Consider the following 27,673-nt stretch of genomic DNA (forward strand, 5'->3'; position numbering starts at 1 on the left):
AATTAGTTTTATATTGTTTTTTTTTGTTTTTTTTTTTAATTAACGAGTCTGAAGTTTTCATTTATTTCCCAGACAATAAACCAAATTTATAAGTCATATCGTGAGCATAAACTTCACCGGGGTAAAGTATGCAGCAAGGAAAATTGCTTATATTAATTGCATTGGGGTAGTTCTGGGGTGACATAACGAATCCACCGTGTCTTCGATACCGAACACCATCCTTACCCCAAATTTCTTTTTGTTCTTCGTACATTTCCGGTATCTGTAATGGATTTTATTCGACATTTCTGAACCTTTAAAAATCCTAATTGATCAAAATTCAAATTGTCTAACTTCGTCCTCGATGTTACAATAATCCTCGAAATCAGGAGGATAAACGCGATCGGGGTCTGGTAGATCATTTCCAGTGTAAAATTGCAAGCCTGGTTGATTCGAATATATCTCTAAAGTTCTTCCCGAATCGGGATGCAGAATTCTGGATGAAAATTTCGGAGAACCATAGCCGATATAAAAAATAATTACCAACCCCTTATAAAATTGACGATGTAACATTTTTCAACGTAAACATCTATTTTCATTGAAATTCGAAATTTGAGAAATATCTAATTTTCACTTACCTTGCATGGAATCGATAGACCCAACAACTGGGACCGGTTATGCAGAGGTTCTGATTGTAACCACCCCCTGGTACGTTGTAAAGCTGCCTCCTGGTTAACCGTGTCGGTAAACGTAGATCGTAGACTGTACGATCAACCGGATGTATAGCACCTGTCGGCAAATAGTTGGCTTTGATGTCCGCGAAGGTCCAACTTGCTGCGTTCATCGATACCAGGTGTTTCTTCATTTCATTTGGTCCAGTCGCCTGTAACAGATACAAAGGATACTCAATTAAAATAATTATTTTAAATTTTATTTTTTTTTCCTTATGGAAATCGTTGGTAAATGATTACGTGGCCAGCGAGATTCATCAAGCAATTAGCAGTGATATTAGCAGGTGTTGATTTAGTAGCTGTCGCTCGTATGTTAATGTGAAGCTGATTATCATCCGTCCAAGAGTATTTAATTTGCGTTAGCATACTTCCTGGATATCCTTCGTTGTTTGCTGGACTTAAATGAGACATCACCTACTCGGAACAATATTTGAAAAAATATGTAACCTTCTTAGGTGCCGAAATACGAGTACTTAATCGTTTTCGCACCACGTGTTTGTTCATTATGTAAGAATTCCAATTAACATTGTCGAAGCCTTCAAAACCACCGTTAAAATGAGTAGCACAATCCTTGTCGTTGATCGATAACGAGTAAACCTTGTTTTCGACGTTCATTTTACCATTCGAAATTCGATTCACCACCCGACCGATTATGCTTCCTATGTACCTGTGCTCCAAATAACCTGATTATATTTTCATGAATGTTCAAGAATCCTCGAGACCAGGATAGACACACCCCGTTCAGATAAAAAAATTTCTTTTTACCATTCATGTCGTCGAATCCTAAAACAACGTCGCCCAGAATTCCCAGTTTATTCGGAATCTTGATCGATTGAATACCAGCACCCCAAGATATCAATTGCACCGATGCTTTGTGTTTATTGGTCATTGTATATCTGATCGAGCGTGTAACAAAACGATTGAAGAAAGTACTAAAGGAAATATTTACTTTTCTTTCTCTGTGATATCGAACAGCAATATACCTTTTAACGATTTCGTACGGTTTATTCTGTTCGTCGCGAATCGGCCTGGGTACAAATCCAAAACCATCCTCCTCGATGAAGGTATCCGCCGCGGACATGATGCAACGTGAACAAGAAATTTATCCCACTCCCCTTTTCCGAACGATTTAATTCTTCACGCTGAATTTACCTTCCTTGCATGTCTATCTCACTGAATTTCCGGTTTCAGATCACCATTCACCGAACCTGTTTACACGAGAATTTTTCCGCCAAAGAGGTTACGAAATTTCGACATACCTGTTCAAAATTGGAGGCCAACTTCGCGTGGAAAAATGAAATTGAGTGTACACAACGAACCGTCGATTTTCAAAAGGGAGATTTACAATTTTCTTCCATTCTCTCATGGTACAATTAAGTATGAAGTTTGTTAATTCTCTGTCAACTTTGAAACAGCTGAGATAAGAATCGGAAGGCAACGGACCGCGAGTAAAAGCCATTACAAGAAATCATGGTATTATCGCGGTTGCAAGCGAGCGACACAAATCCGACAAGCGTGTCTCGTTTTAACGCTTCGTCGCCGCTGTGACGAGCGATCCTCTAGAAGAGGAACGAGCGAGCAATGGGTGAAGGGTGGAAGGAAAACGGGAGAACCGCGAAGGGTATCCCTTGAGAACGTGGATTTTCTTTCTGCCAGCAGGCCCGGCTGATCAGTCTCAATTCCCGCGAAACGTTTCGAGGCTGTGAAACACTCGCTGGAAATAATTACATTAATGGCGTCGGGCCGGGAGAAAGCTGTTGGATACATCGATGGATGCCCACCCTCTGACGACAGTGTTCCTCGAGGAAAGCAAGCTCCCGCTAGTTTCAATGGCGAAACATGGAACTGACGGAATAATGCTCCACCCACGGGCTAAGGTATACAGTGATCTCCAAAAGTTTCTGGTCAACTATGTTTTTTACCAGATTATTAAAAAATCAGTCTCCAATAACGATAATTCCATTCCACGAAGTATCTTTGAACAATTTCGATTAAAAGAAATATTTTTATCGTTTAGAAATAAATTTACCAAGACGCAGTAATTTTGAACTGATCAAGGTAGTTTAACCCCTTGATTGCATCAACCTCATTAAAAAATTAGCTAATTAGTTTTCTCGCGTTCTTTTTGTTACGCGTTATAGGATCGTTTCTTATAAATAAATAAATGAATCGTTGGTTTAGCTGGAAACTTTTGGCAAGCACTGTACCAACGAGTGGGTGCACCCCACCCACCCCTACCGTTGCTTGCTGCTGTCGCACCTCGCGCTACGTCAACCCCCTCCAACTACACACACACACACACCCCGTAGCTTTCTTCTCGACAATGCATAATGCCATTCTGCCGCGGTAACGGCAACAATAAGCGCGCACGTCCTGCTGGAAAGTAATTATCTTAATGTCGACGAGCTGAGCGGCGACGAATGGAGAACACTCGCGCGACTCTGGCTGCCTTGTGAGAGGTATCCTCCTGGCTTGGTTACTCGCCTGCTTTACCCCTTCTCGCAGTTCCTTTCCTTTTGCTTTCCATCCTTCCTTCCTTCCTTCCTTCCTTCCTACCTTCCTTCCTTCCTGCCTGCCTTACTTGCTTGCCAGAGCTTCGTTGTTTCACTCTTGGATGCGGATTGTACGTAGCACAATATCGATGCTGCGAACCGTTGCCGCGATATCGTGACAAATCGTGTCACAACACACGGCGGAATTGTCTTCGTGAATGCTGATGAATGCGTCTCGTAAGCGACTGAAACGCGGGTCTTGGTTTATTGCTCGCAGAAAGGTGAACTTGTTGTTGCGAAGAGAAGAACTTTGGTCGAGTGTGGACTCGGGGTAGATTTTTTTTTATGCTTCAGAAAGAGTTTGTTGAATGGTACCGGAGTTCTTTGAGATTTGTAACGGGGTGTAAAGGTTTTCTTTTATAATGAAATTCGTTTGACGTTAAAAGTGTAATTCCAAATTTGTTATAGGAATAACGGGGATTACAGAGTCTTAAGATTTCTAATACTTCCTCGCTATCGCTCGTAAAAGAAAAATAAACGTAGGAAGTTGATAAATCCGTCTGTTCGAGATACTTAGATGTCGATAAATTTTTGATTGCATTAAAATCGAGCCAGTGATCCTATCGGAGGCTGCGAACGCTATCGCGCAGCCGGTAATTCCATTGGTGTGCCTGCAGGCGAGAGATCCTTTGTAATCGACACGAGAAAGGGTTAGAGGAGCGAAGAGAAGAGTGGAGGGATAGGGAACGAAAGGATGAAGGAGGAAGGAAAAAGTGCGTTTTACCGTGACCACCCGGATCGTATTATTCACTTCTCTTTTCCAATCTCAATTAGTCATTACGTCTCACGGCATAGCTTCGATGCCCTCGTCGAAACTCCCTCGACGTCCGCGGCTGGTTTCTGCATTAATTGCGTCTACGTCGGTCTATGTGGACCCCTCTCACCACCTCCGGCAGCTCGTCGATTCGTCGCCTGATACGGGGGTGTTTCGACAGGGATTAGTGTCGACACCACGAACCGCATAATTCGCCCCCCTCTAACCCCTCTCGTTCGCGTTTCGCTCCTCGAGAAAATCAGATCTGCGACCGAGTAACGCGATAATCAAGCCCTCCAAGACGGTGGTGTTTACGTAGTAAAATCCGCTGGCGGCTTTGTGACGATTCCCAGTCGTGCGTTATGCTCGATAATTGATCGTTACGAGCCGTTTGTATGAGAGGCTTCCTCGAAGTAGCTGCGAGACGACGCAGTGATTCAAGCAGTGCTGAGCTACCGCGACCGAATCTGCGGCTCGTACACAAGGTGAACCGAATTGTTCGATACGTCATGGCGGAAGATTATAGCAGAGATTTTATACGTTACATCAAAGTTACACGATTGTATAGGAGATTAACTAAAATATTTCTAACAAGCTCCCTATCATTTTTGGCTCGTCTCGATATTGAAAATTGCTTGTGTGTGCTTACTATAATTACTAGATGCGTTTAATCATCCGTAGCATCAAAAGGGTTTAATAACGAATAAACAATCGTTGGAAAAGTTAGCATCTTACACGAAGAACCACCCAGTACATGGCACGTGTGCTCACGCATGGCGATGGGCTTCAGCCCGGTTGCCGGTTATTCGAACGTGTTCTTCAGGGGGTGCCCCAATCCCGACGCACGGTAACAGTGCACCTACTTCACCCTCGGCATCCAGGCCGCCCAACGACCCCCCTCATCCACCCACAAAACCGGAGAGGCAGTCGCTAATTACGCAACGCGTTCGAGCGTGTACGTCGGGGTGGCAACGTGGCACCGTCATGGGCCCGTATATCCCTCGTCCACCCCCTCGTCCTTTCTACCGCCCCTAACTCTATCTTCTTCCCTCTTACCACGTCGCTTTCTGGTACTTTTACGATTGCCTATAATCATCCAAAGCACATTGCGATTACGTTCCGTTCTGCCCCACCTGCTTCCAGGACAAACCACCCCTCCTCTTCCGATCCCTTCCTCTCCCTAGTCCTCCGGTGTCGACGAGGAGGTTGCCTCTGCTAGCTCGTTCGCGTCGAGCAGTCGACTTAATTTGCAGGATCAACGTCGAAACGTCTCACAGATAATCCGTCGCATCCGTATTACACGCTCGGTGTGCCGGCTGGATACGCCGAGCACCTGCGGATTTAACAGAGGAGGATGATTACTAATTAGCTGGGATTTTGCCACCTGAACGAGAACCGACCCATACGAGACACGGGATCTCGAAGGGGGAAGATCCTTCGTGCAACCGGGATCCGCTTTTCGGATGAGACTGGCTTTCTCGGCTTGTTTAGTAATTGAATGACGTTCAATTGTTAATTGTTCTCTGATTCTTTTTCAGTGATGCAGTATTATCTTGTAATTTTATTTGAGAAATTTTGAATGGAGTGCGTGTACCGTACATCTAATTCCGAGATCTTCCAGTAGGTATAGTTAAAGTTCGTCAAAGTTTCTCTACCAAATGGTTTGATCGTTGCACGATGAATTGATTTCAACGTTCGTCTATAGCATAGGCAATCAATTAACGTTACGCGTTTGACTAATTGTTCGGGCGTTAATTAATCGGTCATACTGTTCGACCGCAAGCGTTTGCGCTTATCGAGTACGTCCTATAATGAAAGACGGAAGATCGGTGGAATTATGTATATCGCATTTGATCTTCTTTTTCATCCGGATGCTTCAGTAAAGATCGTAGGGCAAATGGAGGTCGAAATAGAGGATGAAAAGAAACTAGGAAGAAAAATGAGCCGCGAGCGATGCGAAAAAGTATTCGCGAGCTTGCACTCTCGAAATCGTAATCTCCGGTGAAACAAAGCTGGTTATTGTTCGGTTCCCCACGATTCTCGCGGCATTTCCATTGAGATCGACCTTGGCAATAGCTCGATAGGGCACAAAAACGTCGACACAGAGTCCCCAGACAGATTTCACCGAGCCATTCGAAATTCACAGTAACCGGGGTAGGGTAGCGGTCGGTTTTGCGGAAGAGGACGAGGGCTGCGAAAAGATTTCGTCGCTAATGGCAATCATTAAACGAGGACAACGGGTTTTCATACGTGCAAACGCGAAGATATGCCGCGACCTCGTGGATCGCGAGATGAGTGAAAAGGAAGGCTGCCACGATTGGGGTGTATCTATCGCGCGAAGAGAAAGAGGGGGTCTATACTTAAATTACCTAGGAAGCATCGCTGGCATTCATACGTGAGATAAGCATTGTCATCCCGAGGGATTGTCTCGTAGACACCTCCACTGGCATATGCTTTATGTCGTAGCGGGGCTCGGAGAGACGAGGTACGGAGGGGCGGCAATCGGACCTTTATTAGGTAGATAACCGAGATGCGAACTACGTTATATACACTAACCCTCAAAAGTATTTGTCCATCCCTACTTTTTCGTATTCACCTAATACGCTTCTGATTCTTCCTCTTTTACGCGTTATATTTCATTTCGATAAAGCAGCCGTTACTCTTAGTAACCTTAATGATATATTGACGATATTATCAATGGAAATTATTGATTATTGATAGCAACACCTTTGATGCCTCGAAGGTTCAAAGTATCACCTCGGTAACTAGACTTTGGCACGTTAAATAAACGTTTAATAAATACTTTAAATATCATTCAAGGAGGTATAAGAAAACAACGCTGCTCTAAATTAATTTTGCAATACTTAGTAATAATTCATTTTCAAAGATGGGTAAATACTTTTGAGCAATAGTGTAGATGTCCATTCACACGGAGCTGCCTCGTTTTACTCAGTTCAACGCTTAATGGAATTGAGTTCTTGTAAGCGTCCTCAATCCCTCCGTCGCCATCCCCCGAGCTAGTCACCCGGTTCGCCCACCGCCCAATCCGTGGCACCCCTCGGTAGGAGTCGAAGGGACGACGTAGGAGGAGGAGGACACGAGATAATTGGTATTTTGTCTCGCCAAATCCTTTGTATCTCGAGTTTTAATTGACTTCGAGATTTTTCAATACCAATTTGCACCCAACTGCATAGAGAAGTAGGGGTGTATTCGTAGCCCGCGCGACTTGTGTGCGCCCGCTCGGACGTGCACGTATTTCGCAGAATCCGACCTAACGGAATGGCGACCATCCGTCGACGGGATTTTTTTTTTTCTCTCCTACCCGGCAAGAGTCCGGCTCCACATTTTTTCCCTCTTTTTTCGCGCTCTAATCGTTTCCTCCCTCTGTTTACCGTTCTCTTATTGGCTACGCTCTCACCCCCTCGGCTTCAACGTACGCCATAGACGAATTTTTTTAAATGGGAAGAGATTTTGATAACGGGCTTTTGTTCAACCAGGATATTTTATTCCATAGATCGTCGACATTATACGATATCTATTTAAAAATTCAATTTAAAATTATATCAAGGAATTATCCTTAATCCTTTTCGGCGTTATGAAAACTTCACCCGTATAAAGTGAAAGGGGTGGTTTTGTTAATTCGATAAACAATTCTGTGAAATTACAGAAATATTAGCGCGTGCAGTGTACGGAACGTCTGTTGCCAGTCAAACGACGAGGCATGGCATTCCGTTCGAAAACGCAGGAAGCTTAATCGATTATTTGGAAATCGAAGTAAGGAGACACCGCAGCGAGGCGTACGCGCCTTCGCGACACAAAAGGATAAACGACTAATGCAGTTCAAGCAACGGAGAGAGGTAGAGAGAAAGATATAGAGAGAGCTTTTATTCGTTCGCATTGCTGAATGTCCTTTGGGAGCCGAGGGCGCGGTGAGTCGAGATTGGGAAAGGGGCACCGCTCGCTCCTTTCTCCGCTGTTGCTTTCCATTCTAATCCAAGTGCCTGTCGTCGAGAGATTTTTTGCATTGTTCCTGAGATTTCCCACAGGAAAGGAACCGGCAGATTTCAGCCCATCATTGTTTCTACGAAGAAAAGAAGGACGCGAACGAATGCGAATTCTGATTAATTACTCGACGAAACGACCTCGGATTAGTCACTCATCCCCTTCAGAGAAACGGTGTTAATGATTCATCCCGTAATCGTGTCAGATCATTTCGTTTCCAACCGAATTGATTCCGTCGAATTAAAAATTCAACAACAAAATAGTATTTTCATCGAATTGCTTCGAGTTCGTTGCATAAATGCGCCTAAAAATGGGAAGCACTCGAAAAACTGTGTATTTCAGTGCTGCAAATAAAAAGAAAGGAACTTCGCTGAAACTGCTCGTTGCAACAATAACAAATTGTTACCCTTTCTTCGAAAAAATATTACACTCGAAATGTGCATGTAAAAAAGAGAAGTAGAAATAACAAGTTGTTTTGCTTGGAAGTCTGACTCTATCCCAAGCAAACATTCCACGCACCCTTGTGGAACAATTGAAATCGTGGTCTATCGAGGTCAGCAGAGCGCAGGTGCAAGGAGATCCAAGAGAAGGACTTAATTCAATGAAAGATCCTCGAGCTCGTTGACCAAGAATCCTCCTCGCGTTCTCTAGACGGCGCGACGGACCAGAAGGGTTGAGGGGATGGGAGCGAGCGTAACCAATTATCGCGCGAAATCGCACCGATGGTGGCGTGCAAAGCGGTAGAGGAACAGAAGTAGTCAATAACGGGTAGCCTATACGCTATTTGTACTTCATCGTATCGAGGTAATCGATAATAATAATTGCAGCTCGCGGTCTCCGAGGCAGCAGCAGCAGCAGCATCAGCAGCAGCAGCAGTAGCAGCCCTCCTTAGTTCGATGTGGTACAGAGGGGTTGCTGTTGCTGGTTCGGTGTGCTGGTGTTACTTAGTGGGGAGAAAGGGTAGAAAAGGTATACGCGTGCACCGAAGCAACTTGGACGAATAGCGTGAAGAGGGTCGGTTCGTGGGCGCGGCGTACGACGCGCTGCGTCGGTTCCGCCCTCGAAATCCAACCAGACAGGGACAACCATCGGGGAAAAAGGAAGAGAGAAAGAGAGAGAAAGAATGGATCCCTCCAGCAGGTCGTGGACCGGTCCTACAGACAGTCCACGCTCAGTCGACACCGGCACTCCATTCGAGCACGTTCGACTGTTTGCCGCGCTCTCTAACGTCCAGTCGATCTCGTTGCTCATTGTTAATAAGTTTATTTCTTTTTTTTCTCTTCGAATCCGGTGTTACTTCCGTTCCGGCGATCCTTCGAACGAGGAAGGACGAGAAAAGATTGATCAGTGGATGCCCGCGAGGATAAAGACGATCATCGAGCGCGACGAAGGTCCGCTCGCGTGTGTGTGAAAAGTTTGAAATAGAAGAAGCTTGACGGGGTGAAACTATATAAAAATCGATTCGTCGATACACACAGCTGTGACCATGATGAGCTCACATCAACAACATCCCGGCTACGGGTTTCTCTCGGGCATGGACCTGCACTCGGTGCACCACGTGAGCCAGGACATGAATGTAAATCAACAATCAGTGTCGTCGCAGGAGCAGCACATCAAGAGGCCGATGAACGCGTTCATGGTGTGGTCGCGGATCCAAAGGAAGAAGATCGCCTTGGATAATCCAAAGATGCACAATTCAGAGATATCGAAACGACTGGGTGCCGAGTGGAAGTTGCTGTCCGACAGTGAGAAGAGGCCGTTCATCGACGAGGCGAAGCGTCTGCGCGCCATGCACATGAAGGAACATCCTGACTACAAGTACCGTCCACGAAGGAAACCGAAGGTGCCGGTGTCCGTGGTGCCAGGCAAGGGAGGTTCCATGAGTCCAGGTGGTTTCCCCAGCTTCCCTTTGCCGCCGTACTTCGCCGCACCTGCCGCCCCGGTCTCTCATCACCATCACCATCCACATCCGCTCGATTATCCGCCACTACCACCGTATTTCGGCTCCGCCTTCGACGCCGTCCACCTGAGCAAGCTGGTGGCCGGCAGCAGCGGTACTGGATCGACCTCCTCGGCAGCGGCCGCTGCAGCAGCGGCTGCCGACGCGGCGAACAACAACGCGGCATCCGCGGCTGCTGTGGTCAGTAGCTTCTACTCCGGATTCTACTCGTCGCCGACGACAGCAGGTAAGCCGTATCCGACGACGGCGTCTCACCTGGGACCACTGTTTCCTACCGGACATCACACGATGGCTGCGACAGGGCCGCATCCACCCCTCATGTTCTCATCCTCGTCGACGACCGGCTCTGGGAGTATCGTAACCACCACCAGCAGCCCGGGCAGTAGCCCAGGCTCCACTCCGATTCCGTCGTCCCATCAGCAGGTGTCCACACCGACCACGTCGACCACGCTGGACTTGGAACAATTGCGCAGACCGGTCTCCGTGATATTCTAGACCCGTAGATCCGTCTAAAGGGAACGAGACGCGTCTCGTTCAGGGTTTGATAGATAAACGCGCATCGAGAACCACGTCCGTGGGACGCAACAGCGGGCGCAGGCTTACTTTTTCAAAATCACACGCAAGCGTGTGTAAGTACGTTCTAAAGCGCGGGAAACTCGACGATATTGTATTTATAATCGCGATGCTCGAGAGCCAACAGGGATTCGGATACAGAGAGGAGGCATTCACCGTGAGAATTCTTTTTCGCTTGGTTGTTTCTTTAGGCAAATTCCGAGGGGGCGGTTGGAAGTATGATAGATTTTCAAGGTTGACCCAGGCCGATTGCGAATCGACCGAAGCGGCGTTCGGGGAAGGTTCGCCGGCAACCACGCGGATAATTGAATTAGCATATTAATGCGTTGGAACAAAAGAGCCGTTTAGGACCGGATTCGTTTTGCTTTATTGAATGGGCTGCATTGTGCGACGCGCTGCCCCGTGGAACAGGAACCCGGTCCTCTCCCTTCGGGAGGTGGAGGGTATTGTTTTCAAATAATGTTTTCTAATTGCGGATGTGCCTTTTACCTGTCGCCTGGTCATCGAGATCAATAGAGCCAGCCTCGGAAAAACTCGTCGAGGTTTAGGAAACATTCGAACCGCCTTACGATCCATTGTTCCGCTCCTTTGATTTCGAGCTGGCTTGTGTCACCTACGTGGACGATGTTCGTGCCGTAGTCAGGGCGAAATTGTTGGCTCTTGGGCATCGTTAACCGTTCGTTTTAATATATCGTTTATACGGATGTAAATAGATCGTAATATACAATCGGCGTAGGTTAAGGAACGGAATAGTTGTCGTGGGACGGCTCGTTCGGTCTGGGTTAAGTCTTGCATCGCCCACAAACACGCGAACAACGCTCGTTCCGAGGAACGATAGTACATCGATGATCGAATTTCGGGGACACCTCTGGAGATTTTTCTTTTTAGCGAACGATCGTGTTTCGTCCAACACCTCCGAAGGATGGTAAGCACTCGCCGGCGAGCAAACTCGTATGTGATACTCTCTGCGTTTAATCCGCGGATCGTCCGAGTGGCCCGCGTTACTCGAGATTCACGATTTAACCATGATTTCGCGAGTTCGTGTTTTCGCGAGGTCGTTCAAGTCTGTCCCAGAAGGTAGAATTTCAAGCGACGAACAGGAAACGCTTTGAGGAATTTTGCTTGATGCGCTTGCAATTTTGTTTTCGGGTCGTTATCATTAGTAGAATCATTTCCAAATTTTTCTTCGAGCGAAGTTGAAATTTCACAAAGCGTTTCTCGCTCATAATTTCGCAACGCTATTTTACTAAGCTCTTCTCCGAAAAGCATTTTCGTCGCCGTGGTCCGAATGTAAATGGACCAAATCGTTAACTGTGATTTCGTTACGTCGTAACAAGCGCGCGCGTTCACGCGAGAGCGTTCGCGGTTTCAAAGCAACCAATCCACGTGTACGTGTCGTTTTTTTCGTAGATTTTAAAGTCGCCACGTACCTCTTGTTGTAACATTAACGTTTAGAGCACACAAGAAGCGCGTACGCGAAATTGTTGCACCGTGTATAGGATTATTATTTATGAAGAACGATCGTGTCCAGCGAATGATTTGTTTCTTCTTTTTCATCGCTGTTTCTCGCTGTTCGATTTTTCTCTTGTATACTTTCTTCGTCTTGTTTTTGCACACCCACACACACGACATGTATTTATATGTATATACAATATTTGTGCACACTCGTCGATGTTGTCGTCCGAGGATTCATGAAACACGCTAGTCCGTAGAAATGAGTGAAAAAATTTTGTCGACGCGTCGCTTTGTACGTTGCGTTTTGTTTTTCATAAATAAATTGTTATTATTTGTTGGTAGCGATCGTGTAACGCGAACGATGTTCATTGAATTCACGTCAGCGAATTTTATTGTAAAAATGATGCTCGTTGTTGTTGAGCACCGGATAGAGGGATCATTCGATAAATAAAGGGACAGACACGAGTAAATGTAATAATAATCTTTCGTTATAATTATTTAGTTTTCTTATACAAGCAGAACAGGGATCAGCGTTTAAAAATTAGCCCTCCTTTCTTCCGAATCACATCTATTGGTTTCTACAATTATCGAATGATCCTGATAATCACCAAGCGACCGAACAGAACGACGAAACAGAAAGGAACAATTGTCTCTTACCGTATATGTGCATATATTTATTATTATCGACGAATCAAAGTAATAAATGACTCTATGAATTTCATTAATTCGCCTCTATCTATCATTTCCACCAAGATCCAAGAAGAAAGGAAACGAACGAAAGCACTCGAAAATGAACAAGAAACGACTATAGCTATCGAGTGATTGTTCCTTGAAACTCATTTCAACCCCTAACCGCTGCGCGATGTCAGCTAAGATGGATACCGTTCGCTCGAATTCGCATCGAGCCTCTTGGTCTAGGCGAGATCGATCGAGTGTCAGGTATCGAATGAATCTAAAGCGATCGGGAATCAAGATCGAAATCGGTGGAAGGGCGAGGTGCGATTCGCACGGAGAACGCGCCAGCTGCAGGTCCCGAGACGAAATTCGTAACCTCGAATTTCCTTTCGCGACACTGGAGAAGCTGACGACCATTGAAAGCCGTGCAGCAGGGAAAGAGAATGGAAAATAAAGGAGAGAAAGAAGCAGCAGAGGAGACGTCAGGTTCTCGTCAAACGGCACCTCTCCTCGTGCACCCTTCTCGCGTGTATACACTCTTTTTTTTTTTTATTATTATTTCTTTTTTCTATGCACGTTCGGTCGGTGCATTGTAAAGTCTCGCCCTGATTTCGTAGAAGGTGACCACCCTTTGCTATTATGGGGCGCAATAGCGAGCAAGAGAGACGATCTCTTCTCTTCGTTTACCACGTCACCCCAATGGGCATTGCGTTTCGCTATAACTACCCTCTGTTTAGAGGCCAATTGTATCGGCGCGGGGACCTTTTTACTCTTTTCACCCTAAGAAACCCCGCTGGCTCTGTTGGCCTGTCTCCTCGGTAGGGTGCGCACTTTTCTCTCTCTTCTTTCCGCCCTTACTCGCTCAGCTCGTGTGTACATTATACGCGTACTCTTATGCGTTCTCGCGTACCGATAACCTCCGGGGCGAGAATTCCCTTTTCACCCCTCCGCTTCCGGTCCGACTTCTTGACCACCCTTCGGTCACGGTTCCACGTTCTCAAACGGTCTTCCGCGAAGAGGGAGAAACCGAAGACGTATCGCGAATAAGCAGAGGAATAAGGGTTGTTCGAACGCTTCTATTCCTTTCTGGATTTATTTCTTCGAAAACTTTTCACCGTGTAACGATTCAAACTCGCAAACATCAAATAAACGAACGAATCGTCGCAGGATACGCGTCGAAAGTTGATTCAAAAGTCATAGTTGCTCTTCACATTGAAACCCCTCGATTGACGTCCGTTGCTATAAGTACACTTACGACCCAGGGAAGTCAAAAGAGGAAACTGACAAACCGTGGCTCGACTCGGTCGAGAAACAATCGAGAGGGGTGAGTGAAAAAAATAAAAAAATGAAAGAGGCAGAAAAGAAAAGCATTATCGTAGTCAAAGTGGTCCGGTCAGGGCTCTTTAACGAGATCATTGTCGAGGCTGACTGGTAGGCAAGAAAAAAAAAAGTGTTTCAAACGTATGTACAGCCAGGTACTAGTCGGCACTCGATTCCGGCCATTGTTTGCGTCGAACGGGTTGAAACAATGTCCACTTGGGGCACAGCAGTGCTCTCCTTCGAATGATATAATGCACTTAACTGTTTTGCAATGCCTGGACGTCGAGTGCTCGAGGTAGCTGTCGTAAATGGAAAAGTGGCATCCCGAGTAGCGCCAACCGAGGAAAGCAGCCTCGAGGGGGTGGTTACGAGAAACGAATTCGTTTCCTCTCGACTCGGTTGCATTATTAAAGCGTCGTTCTTTGTGAAACCTTGTCACTTCATTCTGAATACCATTCTGATGGTATTCCCGGACATTTGGTTCAAGAACGGGCCACGAAACGTTACGATGAATTCACGAATAACAACATATGCCGCGACTTATGGCTAGATTGTAAACGATTGCGCTTACGGTGACGGTGGATTCAGAAGGTTATCAGAAACCGTGGCGGGGGAGGGGGGATTCCGTTCTCCTTGCGATGATTAGTTAATTAAACGTCGCTGGAGTGATCGCAAAACCGCGCCACGGAATCCGTTCGAGCACAAAGGCGTTCCTCCGCGTCGTTTGCTGGGAAAACCGGAAACCTCTTGGATGCGGGTGAGATTGATTGAAAAATAGGGAACAGACGACGCCACGTGCTCACCCTTTCCGTCACCCCTTTTTCCTTGCTAATGGATGAATTCAACCTTTCCCGTTAAGATGAAACGGAGCAAGGTTGTGTAACTGCTTCCAGGGGAAGGAATTGGCAATATTCGCGCAAGGGATGTTTAGAACAATCTAAAGACGACTTTGATGTGCATACAACTCGTAAAAAGTGAGTTTAATGCTTAAACTTTCGAAGTTCTAAAGGGAACTTCTGAACTAAATAATTAAGAAAACCACTTAGTTACCCTTTCTCTGTCGAGGGTATAAAGGGTTCAACATTTATCAAGCGATAAGTCCCTTTGCCATCGGTGCGATTGTTTTCGTTCGAAGGCATAGGGGGGTCGGAAACGCGCGAAAAGTCGTCGCCGATGGCATTCGGCCCTGTTCTTGGCCCACTTTTAGTACCAAGCCTCGAAAAACAAGCCTTTCCCATTTCGAACAATACCGGTCGCCTTATTCCCGCGCTACTTTCCTTCGCTGAACTTCCTGCGCCGTTGTTACCGTCACGACAATTATTTCTCGAGCACCGCGACGCTCGAAACGACAATCGGCCGGGCGAATTTCTTCCGCGGCGAGAAGCTTTCCTCGAGGAAGTCGGTTGTGCCTTGGAACAATATCGCGAAGGATTATATTTTTCTCTCTCTCTCCGCGAAAGACCTTTGAAAATCAAGAACGTAGCCACGAGCTCGAATCGTGTTGAACATAATTCGAAGAATCGCTCGAATGAACGTTGGTAAATTGCATTCAACTTTTGTGCCGATACGTTGCAAGACGGCATTCTCAGCCGGCGGCTTTTCAACCCGACGATACGGTATAGATTCGTGAAATAGTAACGAAACGGAGCCTGAGGTGGCACAGTCGAGAACAATCCTTAAAATTCACCGAGACTTTTCCACCCCAAGTTTATTCGTACAAAACTTTTCGAAACAAATGATTAAAGACTTTTCGAGCCTGTACCTCGATGAAAGAAACATCATTACGTCCCGATATTCTTTCATTTTCCTGACAATAGAAGAAAGCCTGTCCAACACATTTTCTCATTTTCTATTTGTTTTACACACATAAAATTATGTTACATCTTGAAAGAATTTAGAAAGAACCTAACTATTATTAAAACATCGTTTTCGCTCGCCCTATAATTAAGAATGCTTCAACCTCTTCTTAAGTACAATGCACACGATCTTAATAACATCCTCAGTTGCGTATCCATATTAAGGTATCGCGAGCGCTTACACGACAGAAAGGGATGTTTCTTTTTTTTTATTATTATTTCTTCCTCACTAATTTCTTTGCAACGCCGAGGGATCGTTGGTCCCTCGCCCGACGATACGTTTCTCCCTGTACGAGGACCCTCGTGCGTGTTATTTACGGGATATCCGCCTCGCATCAAGGAGAAGAGCCTTTCAGAGCCGACATGTAGCAACGACTGCACGAAAAAAGTCGGCCGATGCAATGGCCGCATCAAGTGCATCGGATGAATGCACGAGTCCTCGGCAGTCGGTTCCACCGACAATCACCGACACGCAGGGATAGAAATTTCAGCGGTACCGGTGGATGTGCGTAAACCACCGAAGACGGTTCTTGGATAGAGGGGTTGCAGTGCGGTGAATAAGGGTTGCGAAGGCGAAAAGAAAGGTAAAAAGGGGGATGGGGGGAGAAGCAGCGAGATGCCACTCTCTGTGGACACTGGCGGTTCTCCTCTTTCGGGGAAAACGCATCCCTTGACCCTCGACCGGGGAAGAGAAAAGGAGTTCGTGAATGTAAAAACCTTTTAATGGTCTCTGCGCGTCCGGGACCCTTTTAAGAATTTCGTTTCTCTTTTTCTCTTTCAGGATGAATAACCGCGACTGATGCCACCGGTACCACGTATCATTCGCGAGTACGCGTAGAGGACGTTCAGTCCGGGATAAAATGGATAGGACACTTTTACATGTTTTTATGTTTCGTATGATTAAAAGAAGAAAATGCACCCTTTGCACGCCCTGTAGATTGAGTATCTCCTTCAGAGCGGGCACATTAAATCTTCAGTTTACATGATGTACAGCAAAGAAGTTAAAGAAAAGAAATGTTTGCCAATCTAATATTTATAGATTTCCTGGGTGATGTTTAATAAACATTTGCCCCGACGATGAAAGCGTTTATAACGTTTTCCTGCATTTTACTATAATCGCTTCTTCCCTCCCAAAGGATCAAATCAACGTGACATTCAAAACGGAACTCGATTTTCGATCGATTACTATTTTAAAACGCGTTTAACAAAAAAATAATGCGAAACAAAGGGTGAACTAGCGTTAAATCGGCAAACGATCGTCCATGCAATTAACGCAGGACGAAAATTATGGGGGACGAGCGTTTAACGTTCGAAAGAGGCGGCACCATCCACGAACGCCCCTTTAGCTGCATAAAGCTTTGGAAAAACATTCGAGGGTTCGCGCATAAATGTTTCTTTCAGCATTATCGGTGCTCGGTGAAGGAAGGGGAGAAGTCGGAGGAGAGCTTGGTTTCTCGCCACTTGAAAAATATCGTCGCGAGTCAAGATTCTACCGAGCTTTGGCATAATATGACCGGGGTTTTCGAGTGGGCCGTGGGTTCTTGCCCTCTTTCAGCCCCCCAACCCCCGGTCGAAGTCTCCTTTTTTGATTCCTTCCTTCTTTTCGAACGCCATTATACCTCGTTCTTACGATTCGCGATGTCGAGTGCGTGCAAGCATTGACCTTTGGCCCCCACGAATGAAAACGCGATGGGGTCCTTTCGTTTTTTCACCCTCGAGTGGATCATATTCTCTATTCGAGAGTCACCGTTCCATCGTTCTTGATACCACCCTTTTGTCCCTTCTTTTTAAGCTAAACACAACTTCTACCCGCCGGTTTGCTATTTTCATTATCGCGAACGAGATACTGAGTCAGCGAAACGATATATTTTACAAATTAATTTATCAGATTTTCAACTTGTACTCGTAAAGCTTTTTCATACAAAAGATGGTGATCATTCATTGATCGTTCATGATTCATTTTCCAACATTTTCCAATGAAGAGGTTAATCGTGCAATAAGTCGTTACAATATTTTCACGCAACAATATTTCTAAATTAAACGTATGCTCTAACCTGTTACGATGCGAAGCTGTCTTCAGCGATGAAAAACAAGCCTAGGTCACTTTTTCCACATGATTTTCACTTTCATTTGACAAAACAAACACGAAACATTGACAGTGACTCGCGAACAATGTGAACTAACTTATGTGACACGAAAATATGCGCGCGCATATATGCGATTAACTTCACACGAGTTCGATATTTTCGATCGATTCAAATCGATCTCAGTGTTCTCGCGAAGCTGACCGAGTGACGCCATGCGGGTGGCGTCATTTAGTTTCGTGAAAGCAAACAGTAAAGAGTGTTACTTCTCTAACGCGCGAGTGCGGGTGACAATAGTGATTAGAAGTGGCTCTTGCGACAGCAGACTCTCGAACAATAACAACGGGACGCCGGTGAACAAAGAGGGGACCCCTGTGCTCGCAGCAGATTTATCCATTGCGGTTAAAATCACGCTCCGCCTCTGAGATTGCGGGAGGGCATGGACGCGTACGGGTAAGTGTAGTTCATGCATATAATCGTACGTGTATTCTTTCACACCCGGCGGCATTGTTATGTCGGTCATAACCACCAATGGCAACGTAAACCTGCATTTATTTAGCAGCTGCTAGCCAAAAACGCGACACAATGAAAATATTGTCGCGGTGAGAAAGTACGGTCGCGTCGTGACTCTTTGTATCTTTTAGAACGGTTCATTCGTGCGACCGTACTTCGTGACTTGAGAATCTTTCGACGATTTTCATAGAAATTAATATATTAGCATGGAAAATTGCATCTTATTATTCGATTAAGAGAAAATATAATTGAAGAAGGATATTAGAAAGTTGGTACCGATCGAATTTCAATTAAATATTTCATTATTTTTCAATATTTCCATCTTAATTGCCATTGGTGAGTTGAAATTTAGCTTAATAGGTTAAGTATCGAGGTTAAGTACAAAGAATAGGTATTGTTCGGAATGAATGCTCCGTTATAAAATTAAACGTTACTTTTGTTCGAGTAATTAACAATGTAATTGTTCGAATTACAAGTATCGCAAGTGTCGCTTGCATCGACTGACGTCATGTTTCTTACTCTCGTTTTTATAAAAGTGACCTGATACCCATTGAACAATTACCATATTATTCAACTTTTATCTTTCGAAATTCGATAACTTCTCTTATAAAAACAAGAGATAATGTACGATAGAAACCCGAACCACCATTAATCGCGCATGATAGGCATTAATAAAGCTCGCGGAAGAAAAAGTACCCGCCAAAAAAAACGATGGCGCGTCAGTTGAAAAAAAAGAAAATGGCCGGTGTGTATTTGGCGACTAGTTGTCCATAAGCCTACACAATTTACAATAGCATTGTTCGCGGTCAGTCAGGGGCGAGCGATGATTTATCGAAAATCGTCATTTCGTTCGAAAATTCGCGACCCCCGTTTTGGTGGCGGGGATGCGCAACAATGAGTCGCTTGTCAACGTCGGACAAACTAATCGAATCAGTGCGCGGATTTACTGCCATCGTCCACCCTGCACCCCTTCCTGCGGGCTGAATGAAAAAAGGAAAAAAAAATGTATATGACAGTGTGTCTCCTCGCTCGTTTGAATGCGAATAAATGGCGCTGTATGATGACGATGGTGCGGTGGTTACGGTGAATGGGTCCAACTAGAATGAACGAGAGAGAGAGAAAGGGAGACAATGCGATACAATGGGACAGGGTGCGAGCGAAAGAGTAGAGGACAAGCGGAACGTAAAAGCGTATGTTTTGTCTCCGATTGTGCGGCGATGATTGATGATGCGGTTAATGGTATTTTATTAGAGACACTTTGGAGGGTCAATAGACAACGGCTCGGATGAATAATAACTCTGTTACCGCGTTACTTATTAGGATTACTCCGCGACGTTGTTTCTGTCCGGGTCCGATCATTAGGGTGCTCGTTGTTGCTCGTCTCTTGCTGCTGTCTTTATTTGTCCGACGGATATTGTACATCGTACCCGTCTGCATGAATAATTAACGCGTTAATGCGTCTACGAATTACAAGAAAGTTGCTTCGCGATAGAAACGTTACGAACAGAGAATCGTAGACACGACGATTACTGTTTCCTTTGAATGTTCAAGTTTCTTAACAAATGAGATTCCACGGGAATTGGTAGGATCTTTGTATAGGAAAAATTTATTGATTTATTGATTCTGATGCTGGAAAGAGAATTTCTCGACGACGATTTTTGGATTGCTGGCTATAATTAACTACGACCGGGGAAAAGTCAACTAGCCGTCCATAAACTTACAGTTAAGATTATGGCCTGCACCGATGCGACCTTTAATATAATGTCCATTTACGGCTGTTTGTCTTATTACAAGCGCGTCTGGTTTATTGGCTATTACCTCTGAAATGGCTAGATTTGTTTGAGACGATCCTTTCTTGGATTAATTCGTGAACAATGAAAGGGAACGACATGCGCATCGGTCAATTTTCTTCCGTTTTTATGCTTTCGACTCTTTTATACTTTCTTTCTTTCGTTACTTTTATTATTTTCAATGATAAACGTTTCAATTATCTTGATATAATTAGCTTTTCCGAATAATGTAATTGGCATTCTCAAACCTATTAGCGTTTCATTGTTCTTCATTAATTTCTAAGAGAATTACCATTTTGAGTCGATATAGTCGAAGCATACCTCATGCCACGTGTACTCCAGAAAGCTCGAGGGCCAGGTAGAAGGTAGAAGGGCAGTAAACCGGCCAGACTAACTTTCCCCGGTGTTTGCGTTCCCAATGTAACTGTTTTCTGCGAATAATCTCATTACTCGAAGGGTCGTTATACGACGCGGCAATCCATTGTCGTGTACCTTTCAGCTTGTGAGGTCACGATATTGCAAACAACGTCACTGTCCGTCCCTTTTTTTTCCTCTCGACAGGCATTGTCGAAGGTCAGAGGTAATAACCCACCGGTTAATAAACTGACCTTAGTTTTCGGCTTTACGACACTTCGGCTGGTCACTCGTCAAAGGGTGACAGAAAGCTTGCAAACTTTATGGTACTAATGTCGACAAGTCGAACATTTGGTACTCGGACTTTTTGTTACTGTCCTTTCCTTTCTAACGATGAATTCTAATGACTGTTTCAAAGAAAAATTTTCGAAGGAATCAATTTAATAATAATTAATGAGGGGTGAATTAGGCACGAACATCTTGTTTCATAATTAAAAGAAATTTATCGAAAGCGGTATATCATTAAACGTGAATTTCTACTGAAAATCATAACAGAGACACTTTTTTTCTCGTAATTACCCCCCGATCTGTGATGTATCACGGATTTTAATCACCAAATTATTCAACATCCTGGTTGGCAACCGATCAAACGTGTCTGCTGCTCGTACAATAGCGAACTGTTTTGCCTCGAGTCAAATTATTAACACCCTTGCTCGCGATCGAACGAAACTAAATCGTACGAGATAAATCGTGGGGCGGAAAAGAGTGCAAAATAAAAAAAATAAAAAAGGGAAACACGGATAACGTGCGATTAAAAGAGATATCTGACGCTTTAGAGTATCAGATAATCTCGCTATCAGAGGCTGGCTGCGAAAAAGGGCCACTCGAATCGCGCGGAGGGAACGATATCGGCGATATTTCAACCGGTGCCTCTAATTAGAAAGAGGTCAGTAATTAATACTAATTGGACGTCGTAATTATCTGCGGATTGTGAGCGACGGTTTCGTCTGCCGCAACCGCGGCTTCCGCGTTTTATTTCGCGCCCGTCGCGTGTACGACTTTTCTCGCGACAAAGTCGACGTTTGATCCAAAGTTCAAAGCGGAGGGAGACGAGAAATGGAGAAAAAAGGGGGTAAATAAAATAAAACGGGAAGAAAAAAGTGTGAGGCGAAATAATGAACGATATCGTTCGATGGCGGTCGCGCGTCAACTCGGAAAATCAACGCTTTCTACGCTGCTCTCTCGCCCGGCTTTGACGAGCGAATTAATTTAATTAGCCGATTCTCGCGACAATTTTTCGAGCCGTGTTTCGTGTTAATGCATATTTAGTCTGCGGTCGGTTGCAACTGCTTCTGCGCTATCACCATTTTCTTTCTCTCTTTCACGCTAGTATATTTCAAATATTTTTTGGAAATTTTAAATATCGTTCCCAAGATTTATTGTAGCTTTAGATAGTTAAATGGTTTATCGATATTTCGTGTAATGGGCTGTAATTTATTTTCTTCGTCGACAGTAGATATTGTTTACCCTCGTTTAACGATATTTCTAGTGAATACATAATGCATCGGCCAGAAGAATATAATAAAAGAAAGGCTCGATTGTTGAGATAAAGGTAGGATCGTCACGGTTGATCAGAATTCTTTCGAACTGTCCCATTGACACGGGGGCCAAGTGTAAATGCAGGTTTCTGGCTGTATTTGTTTATCGAGCAACGTTCACCAGTTAGACTGGCATTGTTTGCGTACGAGCACCGACGTATCCTCTCTATGGAAAAACTGTCGGAGCAGGCGGTGTTTATTCTTCTATTAAAACCGGCACCAAAACTTTCCTGTCAGAGGACAAATGTTACCCCTCTGCTACCGTTTTCCTCGAACAGCCTTCGCTTTCTTCCAGTAGACGTTGACGACGTTAACGAGATCGAAGTGGTCGGTAATCAATGTCGAGTAATTAAGTTTACTTAAAAAATTTGTATTCCTTTCAACTTGCCGTGTCAACTCTATGAGTAGAATTATTCCTAATAAACGGAGAAAAAGAATGTAATTTTGAAGATAAAGACTGTCCTCGAACCGTGTCTCCTTTTGTTTGCATTGAAATTTGCTACGTGTATTGTTGACTAATATCGCATTAAATTTGATTCACCAACAATCCGTGAGATTAATTCGTTCGAGTATATTAAAGAAATGCCTGGTAAGCCATTGTATCGGTTAAATAGAGTATGTACAGAGGGAGATCATGGACCGTATCGTCGGCAGATTACGGAAACAAACGTTTCAGGGTATTATCCGAATATAATGGACCGTATGACATATGTAACGTCGTACAGCTGCTTATGACTTTGGCCATTCGTGCCAAGGGATTTATAAATCTAAATACTCGTGGGTACAAGATCAATCTTGTACGCTTCTCTACCTGGTCCGCGCTTAATACCATTAGAAAGAAAGGTGTATTCGTTCGAGGACCAAACCCAGATCAATTCGCAACAAATCAAATCACTTACCCTTTATTCTTACGAAGCTTATCAGCAAACGAGATGTTACGTAGTTGTTTCGAATAAACGAAAGGATCCTGTGTAATTTCGCGTTAGCCGTTCGTCAAGGCGATAAAGTCTGGCCGATGAGGACGCAACCGGGAATGGATAAGCAATCTCCTTAGCTGTCGTTTTGAAACAGCCATGACTGTCAGTCCAGGCCCACGCTCGGTTGCCTCGTAAAGTATTAGCGGACAATGCGTGACTGATTTCCATGCCATATACTCTTTGTCAGAAACACAAGCCTCATTAACTCTTTAACAAACCGGCCTCGTGACGAACTTTTCACGTGAATACGCTCGCTTTACGTTGCTCGCTAATACAGACGCGACGATCACTCATCTTTTGAATCCTCCTCGTACAATTGTAATTACGAGAAACATTGTTACGTACATTCTGGTCGTTGGGTGGCATCCAGCTGGAAAATCAACCGATCGGGTGATTAATCGTTAGCGTCTCGTTGACGTGTTTGCCAGAATTAATACTTGAAAGATTTCTATTTTCATCCGACTAGAGTTTCTTGAAAACTTTCCATCGTTTCTGTGAGTCATTTCTTTTTCGAACTCTCGATATTTATATCAAAAATGAATATTTATCGTGCTCTGGAAGTGACGCGTCCACGCAACACGCGAGTTCGTATCGCATTACCGATAGAACACACTAGGTACACAGTGGCTTAGTTAGCTAGGATAGGTTTACAAAGCACTAGCCACTGGAGGAGCCTCTACGCGAACACTTGCAACCTATGCAAACAACTGGCGTATTCCTTGGCCGGAGAAGGCAGGCCGTGATGTTTGGAAATGATAATGACCATTAGAACGTCGTAGCCCGCTACAAGGAGAAGCTTTCCTTCCATCGCGATGATTCTTCCACTTAGCGATCGGCGGACGTGAAGAGCTCCTGTCTTGTGTTTGCCAGAGGACAAAGAGTAGGCCTTGGTGTTTCGTTACGCGAACATCTTAGAAAACAGGGTTGTTGGATCGACCGCGAATCTTCATCGATGCGCGGACGCGAAATATAATTTATTCTGCTCGGTACATGCACGGATAGACGAAGTTTTACTGACGAAATCGGCGGAGCTGGTATCGTACTGTGTTCGAGAAATAATCCCTTTGTGTAAACACTCAGATTATCGGCGAGCGGCGGTGAGCTTCATTCGTTCTTGAGTCTTCCTCGAATCAGTGCGCGATACGAAACGCACCGAATAAACAGAGTTCATCGATTCCTATTCTACGATCTACGTAAGGACAATTTTTTAATTGGACCAGAAAGACAAGTTAGTATATTTTGAAATTTTCAAAATTTAAATTGCAACTTCCACCGCTATTTTAAAATGTTTCATCGGAAGACGGGATTGTGAGGGATTCAGGTTTGCGTTGCCAGCGGAGGACGAGATTCCTCGAATTTTTCTATCCGACCAAGAGACCGGGCAGGCGATACGGTGTTTGGTGGTCGGACACACGAGATCCCATGGTTACTGTCCCGTGGTCCTCGGTATGTGACGAATTTTACACGTTGGTGTGAATCACATTAGAACGAACGACCTCCCTATACCGTGGCCATTTAAGGGACATTTTTCGAGTAGCCACGTAGTCGCGCGATGTTTACAACGACAAATAATAAATCCAGCGTGGATTATATCCGAGTCTAAAAGCTATCCTAACGACGTACATCACGTTTTAAATCTACGCGTAAGCCCCGCCGATGATCCCTGCTTTAAATCGACCGTTGCCTCATCGGTTACGTTAAAACGAAATTACGCACCTGTCCAGAAGTGTGTTCGAAACTCTTCCACCGGCTTTATTTACCTTTTGTGAAATTTATCTCTTCTCGCTTCGTTCCTATGTTTTCTAATAGATTATCGTCCATCACATGAGCGTGGGTGTGGATAATTTGTATCAAACAATTCAATTACGTCCTTAGATCTTATTTCGAAATCTTCGAGCTTTATTGTAATATTAATTTTATAGTAGATAGTTGGAAATATTGAAATAGTCAGCTAATAATTTAATAATGCTAATTTATGAAAGTTGGAGGGCATTTGTCGACAGTAGGCTCTTGATCACAAGGTATATCTAATAAAAGATCGTTATCTTGAATTTCACGTTGCCATTAAGGCTGTTAGACTGCTTTCGGGAAACTAACATTTTTATGCCGTTAATGATCGTATTACCTTCAAATCTCACGTGTTAACCCGTTCCAGTGAAATTGAAACGAGCTGGTCACGACCTACGGTGTCTCGCCGTTGGGTTGCCGATGAAAAAGAAAAGGCAAGGGATAAAAAGGAACGAGACAGGGGATCGCGGTTAGGACGTAAACCACGAACGTCTTCTTCGCCATAGGCGGATCAATAGACCCTTAATATGAAATTTCGCGCGGACGTGAGGCCCGATGGCAACTAATCCCCCTCCTCTCGTCTCGCTCTCTGCCGTTTCCTTTTCCATCATTTCTTTTTTTTTTCTTTCTTTTCGTTGTCTCTCCTTCTGGCCGGCGCGGAGAGGCTTGAAATATTCGCGAATGCATAAAGACGTGAAATATGGCCGCATGAATCAGCTGGTCTTCCTGCGGAGTGAACGGGTCCGCAGGAGGGTTTGACAATATCCTCGCGGCGGCATTCTGCGCGGATTAGCGCCTCCAGGTTTTATGGGCCATTTTGTTTATGCACAGACAGGGCAAGGTTGCCCTTCCATTCGATGGAATCGGAGACACGCGTGTGTGCACGTGTCGGTGCGACCGTCTTTGTGCGGCCACTCACGACACCGAGCTGAATTCTTTCGGAATTGGATAAGTTCGATACTATGTATTCTCGCCGCGTGATTTGCTCTCGCAAGCAATATTCCTGCAGGATCTGGAAATCGAGAACGAACGATATATCCTCGTTGTTCGATTAAGTAACGATTCGTTTCGTTGGAAATGATAGATTAGGAAAAATTCATTTTCTCTGTCTCGAAATTTTTGCTAACTTCTCTCACGAACAAAGCCATCGTCCATATTCAACAGCGCATGAAATATTCGAACTAATTACAAACTGATCGCGGGACAGCTCGTTGAGCAGGGCTTTGTGTCGTGTACAGGAATAAACTATCGTTGAACGGGTCCCCTTGGTTGGATTTCCAGCCGATTGAATCGCGCTGTCTTATCCCATCGTTAGGAATCAGTGGAGGATCAGAGGGGGGTGTTCTATCGTGCGTTCACAAAAGGGGCATGTGTCGTACGGTGCATCCGTCTATTGTGCCCAATTCGGCACGATTAGCAGCCACTAAACAGTCCTGGCTGATCCACTCACCTCGAGACGACTCGTTTCGGATCGGAACACCTCTGACTAATCCCAACGAACGCGGATGATGCGCAGGATAAACGAAAAAGACAGAAAGGGGAGGTACAAAATGAATAGATCGCCAGATAGATTAAACTTTTGTTTGTCGGACTGAAAGGAGCCGAGGAGCACAAGAATTTTATTGTCCAATCGAAGAATGAATCTCGTTCGAACGTTAAACTACCTCCCTTCTTCTGTCTACGTACGTGATACGCTTCATCTGTTATAAAATTTTCTTATTCGTTGAATATTTCTTACTCTTGTTAGCATTATTCAAACACTTTCCGATACAAATAACCCTAACTCACAGGGTTTCGTTGACTTGCTTCGGACTTCACGACCCAAGATGAACCCTTGATCCTTAAGGATTAAGACTTTTATTACCTGATATCTCAGAGTTGTTTCTGATGGATGCTTCTGAGTTCAAACCTTGTCTTTCGAAGGTCTTCAAGTAGTCTTATTACTTCAGAGTTGATCCTTCAGGGTGGTTTATTAGAAATCTTCAATTATTTGCATCTGTTTATTATTTTAAAAGTATAGTTTTTGGATCGAATAGGGGAGGACGGAAAATATAGAAACACGTCTGGACAGAGGGAAAAGGAAAATGAGTTAGGGGCGGATAGGAAGAGAGTAAACGCGTTTGTACGCGAGTAGATGCGTGCAATGGCGCAGGAGCTCGGCGGTGGTAGGTGTACACAATCTGCGAACAATGGACGCCGAATGCGGAACAATGAAGTATACAAGCGACGTCATAATGCAGGGATCAGCGAAACAACGAACGGTCTCACTACGGATTACAGGCAGATGCGCTTCGGTCCGCGTCAAATCCACGCTCTACCTACTGCACGCGATCGTCCTCGTGTTTTCTCCTCTCGACACCCCTGTTCGCCGGCTGGACTGCGCGCGGTTATCGTCGCCGATTTCCGGTTTTATATTCAACGAAATCGACGTTTCTCCGATTAAACCTGAGAAACAGCTATTATCTTCTCATTGAAAATTCAAATAACGAGGAACATTAGTTGCATTCGAATATTCTCTTAGTTACATAGAATCATAAAGAACAGTATTAGCGATCAAGTAACTCCAACTAACTCTCCTAATGCGATCTAGGAACATCAAAAGACTGAAACATTCTATTAAAAGAAGCGATGTCTCGTTTCCCCGTTGGTCCATACAATACTCTTCCCATTCCTGCGCGGCTATATTTCAAGATTTAAGCAGGAAAAGTCCTA

General features: G+C 44.6%; 3 protein-coding genes across 5 annotated transcripts in view; 2 read left to right on the forward strand and 1 right to left on the reverse strand.

The window, feature by feature from the left end:
• Nucleotides 1-13: 13 nt before the first annotated feature.
• Nucleotides 14-2,520, reverse strand: LOC117602309 (galactose mutarotase). 2 transcript variants are annotated; one of them, XM_034320152.2, is made up of 7 exons: nucleotides 1,694-2,520; nucleotides 1,476-1,606; nucleotides 1,200-1,393; nucleotides 951-1,124; nucleotides 618-862; nucleotides 334-475; nucleotides 14-262 (listed from the first exon to the last, which is right to left on the reverse strand). In XM_034320152.2, the coding sequence occupies exons 1-7, from the start codon at nucleotides 1,789-1,791 to the stop codon at nucleotides 62-64; spliced, it is 1,185 nt and encodes a 394-aa protein (XP_034176043.1). In that variant the 5' UTR covers nucleotides 1,792-2,520; the 3' UTR covers nucleotides 14-61. The 2 variants fall into 2 exon arrangements, with proteins under 2 accessions (XP_034176043.1, XP_034176044.1); XM_034320153.2 differs by lacking the exon at nucleotides 334-475.
• A 333-nt stretch (nucleotides 2,521-2,853) lies between these two features.
• LOC117602311 (uncharacterized) lies at nucleotides 2,854-12,858 on the forward strand. Its single transcript, XM_034320161.2, has one exon. It carries the CDS (start codon nucleotides 9,505-9,507, stop codon nucleotides 10,471-10,473), a length of 969 nt encoding a protein of 322 aa, XP_034176052.1. The 5' UTR covers nucleotides 2,854-9,504; the 3' UTR covers nucleotides 10,474-12,858.
• Nucleotides 12,859-17,972: 5,114 nt separating this feature from the next.
• Nucleotides 17,973-27,673, forward strand: part of LOC117602310 (uncharacterized) — a 91,058-nt gene continuing 81,357 nt past the window's right edge. The window contains exon 1 of one of the 2 annotated variants that reach the window (XM_034320160.2): nucleotides 17,973-18,394. The gene's annotated coding sequence lies outside the window, so the exon portion shown is untranslated. Of the gene's footprint in view, nucleotides 18,395-24,275; nucleotides 24,402-27,673 lie in introns of those variants that run through there. The other variant, XM_076691768.1, reaches the window with a different exon arrangement.

This window comes from Osmia lignaria, chromosome 13 (assembly GCF_051020975.1).
Source record: "Osmia lignaria lignaria isolate PbOS001 chromosome 13, iyOsmLign1, whole genome shotgun sequence".
Lineage (NCBI taxonomy): Eukaryota > Metazoa > Arthropoda > Insecta > Hymenoptera > Megachilidae > Osmia > Osmia lignaria.

Excerpts from the sequence above, each read along its gene's own strand:
- LOC117602311 (XM_034320161.2), top strand. The coding sequence starts at position 9,505 with ATGATGAGCTCACATCAACAACATCCCGGCTACGGGTTTCTCTCGGGC.
- LOC117602309 (XM_034320152.2), bottom strand. The coding sequence starts at position 1,791 with ATGTCCGCGGCGGATACCTTCATCGAGGAGGATGGTTTTGGATTTGTA. Across the intron at positions 1,394-1,475 it reads AGGATTCGACGACATGAATG|GTTATTTGGAGCACAGGTAC; the intron begins GTAAAAAGAAAT and ends AAATATAATCAG. Across the intron at positions 1,125-1,199 it reads ACATAATGAACAAACACGTG|GTGATGTCTCATTTAAGTCC; the intron begins GTGCGAAAACGA and ends TGTTCCGAGTAG.